This window comes from Trypanosoma cruzi, genomic scaffold (genome assembly GCF_000209065.1).
Source record: "Trypanosoma cruzi strain CL Brener 1047053516673 genomic scaffold, whole genome shotgun sequence".
Classification (NCBI taxonomy): Eukaryota; Euglenozoa; class Kinetoplastea; order Trypanosomatida; family Trypanosomatidae; genus Trypanosoma; species Trypanosoma cruzi.
Window position 1 is genome coordinate 1 of NW_001849214.1, and position 10,265 is coordinate 10,265.

General features: G+C 53.1%; 1 protein-coding gene and 1 pseudogene across 1 annotated transcript, besides 3 other annotated features; both read left to right on the top strand.

Annotated features, from left to right (window-relative positions):
- Positions 1–10,265: a sequence feature (areas not merged during assembly with more than two copies in the genome that could not be assigned to a particular haplotype).
- Positions 111–4,343, top strand: Tc00.1047053510217.10 (uncharacterized protein; the record flags this gene model as incomplete). Its single annotated transcript, XM_801246.1, has 1 exon — positions 111–4,343. The coding sequence occupies one exon, from the start codon at positions 111–113 to the stop codon at positions 4,341–4,343; it is 4,233 nt and encodes a 1,410-aa protein (XP_806339.1).
- Positions 4,359–7,698: a mobile genetic element.
- Positions 7,458–7,676: a mobile genetic element.
- Tc00.1047053510217.70 lies at positions 7,931–9,850 on the top strand (annotated as a pseudogene).

Consider the following 10,265-nt stretch of genomic DNA (forward strand, 5'->3'; position numbering starts at 1 on the left):
AACAGCCCTGAACCATCCGCTGCTTGGAGGAATTTCGCCATTTCTTGCCCCAGGGGTGCTGCACTCGGCGGATCGTTTTCGAGCGGCTGCTGCACTGCACGTTGTGGTCTATGTTTTTGTTTCGAATTATGAATGGTGGTGGTCAGAGACACTCTCTGTCAATGTCTGTTTGCGTGTTCACACACTGGACACCAAACAGCCCTGAACCATCCGCTGCTTGGAGGAATTTCGCGATCTCTTGCCCACAGGGGTGCTGCACTCGGCGGATCGTTTTCGAGCGGCTGCTGCACTGCACGTTGTGGTCTATGTTTTTGTTTCGAATTATGAATGGTGGTGGTCAGAGACACTCTCTGTCAATGTCTGTTTGCGTGTTCACACACTGGACACCAAACAGCCCTGAACCATCCGCTGCTTGGAGGAATTTCGCGAGATCATGCCCACAGGGGTGCTGCACTCGGCGGATCGTTTTCGAGCGGCTGCTGCACTGCACGTTGTGGTCTATGTTTTTGTTTCGAATTATGAATGGTGGTGGTCAGAGACACTCTCTGTCAATGTCTGTTTGCGTGTTCACACACTGGACACCAAACAGCCCTGAACCATCCGCTGCTTGGAGGAATTTCGCGATCTCTTGCCCACAGGGGTGCTGCACTCGGCGGATCGTTTTCGAGCGGCTGCTGCACTGCACGTTGTGGTCTATGTTTTTGTTTCGAATTATGAATGGTGGTGGTCAGAGGCACTCTCTGTCAATGTCTGTTTGCGTGTTCACACACTGGACACCAAACAGCCCTGAACTATCCGCTGCTTGGAGGAATTTCGCGATCTCTTGCCCACAGGGGTGCTGCACTCGGCGGATCGTTTTCGAGCGGCTGCTGCACTGCACGTTGTGGTCTATGTTTTTGTTTCGAATTATGAATGGTGGTGGTCAGAGGCACTCTCTTTCAATGTCTGTTTGTGTGTTCACACACTGGACACCAAACAACCCTGAATTATCCGCTGCTTGGAGGAATTTCGCGAGATCATGCCCACAGGGGTGCTGCACTCGGCGGATCGTTTTCGAGCGGCTGCTGCACCACACGTTGTGGTCTAAATTTCTGTTTCGAATTATGAATGGTGGTGGTCAGAGACACTCTCTGTCAATGTCTGTTTGCGTGTTCACACACTGGACGCCAAACAACCCTGAACCATCCGCTGCTTGGAGGAATTTCGCGAGCTCTTGCCCACAGGGGTGCTGCAGTCGGCGGATCGTTTTTGAGCGGCTGCTGCACTGCACGTTGTGGTCTATGTTTTTGTTTCGAATTATGAATGGTGGTGGTCAGAGACACTCTCTGTCAATGTCTGTTTGCGTGTTCACACACTGGACACCAAACAACCCTGAACCATCCGCTGCTTGGAGGAATTTCGCGAGATCATGCCCACAGGGGTGCTGCAGTCGGCGGATCGTTTTCGAGCGGCTGCTGCACTGCACGTTGTGGTCTAAATTTCTGTTTCGAATTATGAATGGTGGTGGTCAGAGACACTCTCTGTCAATGTCTGTTTGCGTGTTCACACACTGGACACCAAACAACCCTGGATTATCCGCTGCTTGGAGGAATTTCGCGAGCTCTTGCCCACAGGGGTGCTGCAGTCGGCGGATCGTTTTCGAGCGGCTGCTGCACCACACGTTGTGGTCTAAATTTCTGTTTCGAATTATGAATGGTGGTGGTCAGAGACACTCTCTGTCAATGTCTGTTTGCGTGTTCACACACTGGACACCAAACAACCCTGGATTATCCGCTGCTTGGAGGAATTTCGCGAGATCTTGCCCACAGGGGTGCTGCACTCGGCGGATCGTTTTCGAGCGGCTGCACTGCACGTTGTGGTCTATGTTCTTGTTTCGAATTATGAATGGTGGGAGTCAGAGACACTCTCTGTCAATGTCTGTTTGCGTGTTCACACACTGGACACCAAACAGCCCTGAATTATCCGCTGCTTGGAGGAATTTCGCGAGCTCTTGCCCACAGGGGTGCTGCACTCGGCGGATCGTTTTTGAGCGGCTGCTGCACCACACGTTGTGGTCTAAATTTCTGTTTCGAATTATGAATGGTGGTGGTCAGAGACACTCTCTGTCAATGTCTGTTTGCGTGTTCACACACTGGACACCAAACAACCCTGGATTATCCGCTGCTTGGAGGAATTTCGCGAGATCATGCCCACAGGGGTGCTGCACTCGGCGGATCGTTTTCGAGTGGCTGCTGCACTGCACGTTGTGGTCTAAATTTCTGTTTCGAATTATGAATGGTGGGAGTCAGAGACACTCTCTGTCAATGTCTGTTTGCGTGTTCACACACTGGACACCAAACAACCCTGGATTATCCGCTGCTTGGAGGAATTTCGCGAGCTCTTGCCCACAGGGGTGCTGCAGTCGGCGGATCGTTTTCGAGCGGCTGCTGCACCACACGCTGTGGTCTATGTTTTTGTTTCGAATTATGAATGGTGGTGGTCAGAGACACTCTCTGTCAATGTCTGTTTGCGTGTTCACACACTGGACACCAAACAACCCTGGATTATCCGCTGCTTGGAGGAATTTCGCGAGATCTTGCCCACAGGGGTGCTGCAGTCGGCGGATCGTTTTCGAGCGGCTGCTGCACCACACGCTGTGGTCTAAATTTTTGTTTCGAATTATGAATGATGGTGGGAGTCAGAGACACTCTCTGTCAATGTCTGTTTGCGTGTTCACACACTGGACACCAAACAACCCTGGATTATCCGCTGCTTGGAGGAATTTCGCGAGATCATGCCCACAGGGGTGCTGCACTCGGCGGATCGTTTTCGAGCGGCTGCTGCACTGCACGTTGTGGTCTAAATTTCTGTTTCGAATTATGAATGGTGGTGGTCAGAGACACTCTCTGTCAATGTCTGTTTGCGTGTTCACACACTGGACAACAAACAACCCTGAATTATCCGCTGCTTGGAGGAATTTCGCGAGATCATGCCCACAGGGGTGCTGCACTCGGCGGATCGTTTTCGAGCGGCTGCTGCACCACACGTTGTGGTCTAAATTTCTGTTTCGAATTATGAATGGTGGGAGTCAGAGACACTCTCTGTCAATGTCTGTTTGCGTGTTCACACACTGGACACCAAACAACCCTGGATTATCCGCTGCTTGGAGGAATTTCGCGAGATTATGCCCACAGGGGTGCTGCACTCGGCGGATCGTTTTCGAGCGGCTGCTGCACCACACGTTGTGGTCTAAATTTCTGTTTCGAATTATGAATGGTGGGAGTCAGAGACACTCTCTGTCAATGTCTGTTTGCGTGTTCACACACTGGACACCAAACAACCCTGGATTATCCGCTGCTTGGAGGAATTTCGCGAGATCTTGCCCACAGGGGTGCTGCACTCGGCGGATCGTTTTTGAGCGGCTGCTGCACCACACGTTGTGGTCTATGTTTTTGTTTCGAATTATGAATGGTGGTGGTCAGAGACACTCTCTGTCAATGTCTGTTTGTGTGTTCACACACTGGACACCAAACAGCCCTGAATTATCCGCTGCTTGGAGGAATTTCGCGAGATTATGCCCACAGGGGTGCTGCACTCGGCGGATCGTTTTCGAGCGGCTGCTGCACCACACGTTGTGGTCTAAATTTCTGTTTCGAATTATGAATGGTGGGAGTCAGAGACACTCTCTGTCAATGTCTGTTTGCGTGTTCACACACTGGACACCAAACAACCCTGGATTATCCGCTGCTTGGAGGAATTTCGCGAGATCATGCCCACAGGGGTGCTGCACTCGGCGGATCGTTTTCGAGCGGCTGCTGCACCAAACGCTGTGGTCTATGTTTTTGTTTCGAATTATGAATGGTGGTGGTCAGAGACACTCTCTGTCAATGTCTGTTTGTGTGTTCACACACTGGACACCAAACAGCCCTGAATTATCCGCTGCTTGGAGGAATTTCGCGAGATCATGCCCACAGGGGTGCTGCAGTCGGCGGATCGTTTTCGAGCGGCTGCTGCACTGCACGTTGTGGTCTAAATTTCTGTTTCGAATTATGAATGGTGGTCGTCAGAGGCACTCTCTGTCAATGTCTGTTTGCGTGTTCACACACTGGACACCAAACAACCCTGAACCATCCGCTGCTTGGAGGAATTTCGCGAGATCATGCCCACAGGGGTGCTGCAGTCGGCGGATCGTTTTTGAGCGGCTGCTGCACCACACGTTGTGGTCTAAATTTCTGTTTCGAATTATGAATGGTGGTGGTCAGAGACACTCTCTGTCAATGTCTGTTTGCGTGTTCACACACTGGACACCAAACAACCCTGAACCATCCGCTGCTTGGAGGAATTTCGCGAGATCATGCCCATAACGGTGCTGTAGTTAGCGTGTCGTTTTCGATTTCCGGTGCGCATACCAATGCTGGAAATAGGACAACGAGCAGGTTAATCTTGCTTTTGACAATTTGTTCGAGTGGATCGGCGTGGTGGAATGCCACAGGATCCCACCGATCGAATGATGAATTTGGGGAGGTCCCTACTGAATACATTCCGGATGCAGCTCACGATGGCATCCGATCCCGGCATCCGGCTTTCCAAACTGCGCGCCCGTCTTTACACCGCTGTTCATCAGACGGACGCTTATGCGCGGGCGGCCCAGCTTTTCGTCGATCGGCGAGAAACCCAACGCACTGTGCGATGCCAACGTTGTCATACCTATGGGCACAAGGCGTCTACATGCAATGTGCGTTCGAGAGGGAATTACTTACAATACAGGCGTCCATCAAAAAACGGCAGAAGGGCTGCCGCACGCCGCTCATGAATGCTGACGACGGGAGCTCCATCCAACCCGCCACCTCCCACCAATCCTCACAGGCAGCGCACCGCGCCGCCGACGCTCCACCCGATCTTTCAAATTGCCCGACGAAATCGTCGGGAAGGGCGATGGAGCTTATCTTTCAACGACGCTCGACTGTAGTACAACGAAACACCGGCGGCTCCGCTTTGGGCCAGTTATATGAGGAGAGCAAACGAGGTGGCTCGAGAGATGTGCGCGCCGTGAGCGTGGGAGCGTGGAATGTCCCTCGCGGGGCAATTCACAACCTTTTGCCGCACGCACGAACAGCCGATGAACGAGGAGAGTTGTGCGGTCTTTTTGATGGCAATCGAAGTCGCGCCATCGACCCGACAGCAGTACGCCAGGATGCTGCGGTCCATGTTGGAAATGAATCGAACCCCACTGGACATGGTGATTCTGGGGTTACAAAAAATAGCGTCGCGATCGGAAACGAAGCAGACACGCCCCTCGACAAAGGAAAGAGGTGGACGAATGTATCCGCAGCCGGACCGATTGGAAGGAACGTGTTGTCTTACGACTTGCGTGGATAACGGCGAGCTGTTGGTCCGAGGTTTCGGCCTTGACTTCCAACAATTTCACACTGGAGTCGGACGGGGCCTTAGTTTTGGATTGGCCCGTGGCGCCGAGGACGGCGAGGGCGGATCCATACCTCGCCTTGCGGTTCGTGAGGATACGAGGGCAGGACGCCTTCGACAATATAAAGCTATGCAGGACACTTCAAGAAAACGGAAAGCTTACGAAGCTTACGACTGCACAGGTGACACGATCTCTGGCTCCTTGGGATGCCACGGCGCATTCCATAAAACGGGGAGCGTTGAGGCACGCTGCTCCAATCGTGGAGACATGCGATTTGGACCCGCACGTGGTCTCGCAGTTGGCGAAGCACGTCGACCCGTTCGACCTTCCCCAGAATACTGTTCGATATTTGGGGAGATACACCACAATGCTGACCCAGGTGTCGTCATTGATCGCATTGATGTGAAGGGAGAAACGGCGGAAGGGCAGGAACTCTGGCTAAGAGCGGAGGAGCGTTTTTTCCATGATTTTAATCACAATCATGCTGCTACAATAACGAGACGCGCGACAAGGACGCGTCCGACCACTCCACAAAATGAACACGCCATCCCGTTACAGCAGGTCAACGTGCCCGTGTTGAATCTGGAGTGGATCCAGATCCGGTTGAACCCGGCTACCTTGGAGAGGCTCATGCAAGTTTGGGGACTCGTCGGGCGGTCCCCTTTCCCTCTGTCTTCCTCCGGTAAAGCGCGCGAAGGCTCACGGAGTATTCCAACCGCTGACGCGCGATTGTTGAATGCAGCGGGAATAATCGAGGACGCTTCGTCCACAATAACAGGCGGATGGATAATACCCTTTTTCGGTTGTGGAGGAGAAAACCACCGGTTTACGACGACGATGGATCGCGTGGCCACGCGGCAAGAACAGAGACGAGCCTTATGAGGCGAATGTTCCTCTTTTACACATTTCTAATTATTTGCCACCTGTGATGGCTGAGGCCGCTTCCTGCCTGGACTTTAAGGCATCCTTTTTTCAAGTCCCTTCACCGCGGGAGACTCGGCATCTCTTTCGATGCCGCGTGGAGGACGGCACGCTGGTGGAGCTGACACGGCTCCCAATGGGATACAAAGCCAGCCCAGAAATTCTCCAGATTATTACTTCGGCAATTGCGGTGGTGACGACGGTGGTTCACCGCCTCTGGGCCGCACCTCCGTCGGTGTGCGACGACGTATGGATCGATAATATGCGCATTGCAGAGTCGAAAAGCGACGCGACATTGTGGGAAGCCCAAGTGCTTCGTAATGCGGACAGTTGTCACGCCACGATAGGGAAGAACGCGAATCGGGCGCCACGCAATACACCTTCCTGTGGTGCAGTTTGATCACACACTCCAGACGGTATCACTGAGTGACAGGTTTGTCCGCTCTGTACGCGCCATGCCGGCGATGAATTCTTTGACCATCGCGGAAATGGAGGTTGTGGCGTCACGCTTTTTGTACGCGACGGCCATTTTTGGCACGCGTTTATATGACTACTACTTTTTCATCAAGGCAGTGCGACGACGATTATCCGCACTTAACCGGGGGATTGTGCTGGAGACATCCCCGGCGAACGTTCCGCCGTCAGCGGTTGGTTTGGGCGAGAGATTACGACACAGCATCGAGAACAATCGCAAGCGAATCATCGAGCCCACGGAAAAGGCATCGGCTGCCATCATCACGGATGCATCGCTCCATGGATGGGGAGCCGTTTTTATTCCAGACTTCGGCGACGTTAAAATTGCCGGGGGAAATGGGAGAGGAAGCCTTTTCTTATCATGCAGGCCGAGGCATGCGCGGTACGCTTAGCCTTATCGGCCTTTTCCGCCATCTTGCCATCCACCACTAACGTTTGGGTGGATAACGCTTCGCTGCAAGGAGCTGCGAATAAAGGCAGCTCAAAATCACACGCCTTGACGTGGGAGCTGCAACGGATATATGAGTTTTTGGACTCTCGCGGAATACAGGCAACTTTTGTCTACGTGCGGTCTGCAGAAAACCTCGCAGACGGCATATCACGCGGTCGTGTTTTTACACTTCAGGACTTGGCGAAGGGGTGGAACTTGTGAGGGGGAGCGGCGGGGTCTTGTGGCTGGAGGACCCCAAAGTCTGCCACTTCGTAAGTAACAATATGTAAATCCTAACTGAGGACAAAGGACCATGCTAATGGTCCACAGAATTCTATATACTGAATGAAAAGAAAACATTGAAGCAATTAACTAACGAACCTTTTTCCCTGACTTGTTTGGTTTCCATAGATTGTCAGGATCCGGCCAGCTGCCCGGAAGATTATTGACACAAAATCTGGCGGGACAACTGCGCCGCAAGTTAATGCTGAGCCGTCACGTCAGAACGAGGATTGGCGACAGTCTGCGGCGGCTGACGGACCCAACACCGTCGATCCGAGTCCCGCATCCAACACGGCGACCAACACGTCCGAGACGAGGCCTGAGTTTGCTTACGTTTAAAATATCAATGTGGCTCCGACACCATCCGAAAGAAGGCCCACGCCTGTCACCGAGCCGAAGGGGAATCCCATTGATGATGCGATGAGTGGTTCAATAAATGCTGAGTTGCCGCAGGGAGTCGATCTATTTGTGGCGCAGACGACGCTGGTGCAGCCGAAGGATGGGATTGCTCCAGTTACGGCGAGGGATTCATTTGCTTCATTCTCTCTCGTCAGTGCTGGTGGAGTAATTTCTGCTTTCTTTGAAGGTTGCACGGATGCCGAATATCAACTTGGTCAGTTAATTATGCCCTTTTCTTCTGATGTGGTTGCGGGGTGCATCGACTCTGCGTGGGATTGGTCCACTGTTGTTGGCGAGGTCAATAAAAGATACATGGAGGGCACACACTGTGCTTGGGGCAGCGGAGGGAAAGGAGAGTTTGGGTGTTGTGCTCCGCCCCACAACAATCACGAAGGGCAACGGAGTGTTTCCTCTTGCGGGAGGCTCTGATGTGTCCTACGAAGGTGGGTGCTGGAGAGAGGGCGGCTTGGAGCCGAAACTGTTTGTGGGTGATGTCGCGAATCCCACGGGTGGCAAGCGGAGTGGACGGATCGAATGGGGCGACCCCAAACCACTCCCGAAACGGATCTCTTCTGCTTCTCACGAAGGTGAGTGGACGGAGTTCATTGCTTCCGGTGGCTCAGGTGTTGTGATGGAGGATGGCACGCTTGTGTTTCCTCTGACGGCGAAGGATGAAGCAGAAGACTTTTGCTCCATGATCGTGTATTTGACGGACAACGGCAGTATCTGGACGCTCTCTGAGGACATTTCCCCTGCGCAATGCCTTAACCCCTGCGTCACCGGATGGGAGGGATCACTTCTCATGAGTGTTGACTGCGAGAATGGCCAGAGGGTGTAGGAGTCGCGTGACATGGGGACAGCGTGGACGGAGGCCATCGGGACACTCTCAGGCGTGTGGGCCAACGCCCGATCAGGAGTCTCAGAAGGAAAGCCTGCGTGTGGATGCCCTCATCACCGTGACCATTGAGGAAAGGGAGGTCATGCTGTACACTCAGAGAGGGCACGCCTCGGGGAAGAAAAGGGCCACTGCGCTCCGCCTTTGGGTCACGGACAGCAACCGCACGCTTTCTGCTGGACCGGTTGTCGTGGGCAATGCTGCGAATTGGACGCTCGCCAGCAACCTGCTGTACTCGGATGGGAGTTTGCATCTTTTACAACGGAGGGGCAACGGTGAATGCCGTGTCATCTCACTTTTCAGCCTGATGGAGGAACTGAGTGCGGTCAGGTCCGTCCTCAGTACTTTGGCGCAAAAGGACATTTTCTTCAGCTTATCTATACCCACGGCGGGGCTGGTGGCAGTTTTGTCCGGTGCTTCCAGTGATGACAAGTGGAACGACGAGTACCTTTGCTTGAATGCAACGGTGACAAGTGCAGTGAAGGACAACGATGGGTTACGAGTGACGGGAGTTGAGTCCAGGGAAATATGGCCCGTGAACACTCGGGGTGATGAAGTGCGTCATGTATCTTTGAGCCGCGACCTCACACTTGTGGTGTCGGTGACCATCGAAGTGACTCCGAGTGGGAGCACTCCTCCACTGACCGCGATTTTGGCGGACACTGAGTCCAATCATACCGTGGAACTGTCGTACAGCCACAAGAAGAAGTGGGAGACGACGTTCGAAGGCAAGACAACAACACGGAGCAGCACTTGGGAGCCGAAGGAAGAATGCCAAGTGGCACTCATGCTGCAAGGCAACAAGGCCTCTGTGGACGTTGATGGTGAGTTGCTGGGGGAGGAAGAGGTGCCGTTAACAGGCCAGAGGCCACCTGAGGTCCTGAGGTTTTGCTTTGGGGAGTGCGGTGGGCACGAATCTCATGTGACGGTGAAGAACGTTTTTCTGTACAGCCGCCTACTGAATTTCACTGCGATGCGTGCACTCAAGGACAGGGTCCCCGTTCCGACGAGAGAAGTGGCTCCGACACCACCCGAGAAGATTTGAGTAGTTGACGGCGTCAGAGCGCACATTGCTGAGGATATTACCGGAGAGAAATGAATGGGCACAACGCATTGCCACTGGACATGAATCCCCATTACAAATAGTCACCTCGCAGTGTCTGGAGCGGCGTGAGTCCCGACGACCGCCTCGCCCTCTCCCAACGACGTGAAATTGATACTGCGTGACTTGAGCGGCAACAATACCGTGCGTGTTTGTGTCTTGTCTTGTGTGTTGCTGCTTCTGGGATTGTGTTTGGGGGGTGGCAGTCTTCTGAGCCACAGAGTGTGGATTTGCGACTCCTCACGGAGAATACGTGCCGCTTTCCTCGCTCTTTTTTATGCCGCCGTTTTTATTAATTTTTTAATGTTTTGCTGTTTGTTGATTCTTTCAATGTTTTTGCTTTTCAATGTTGCCTTTG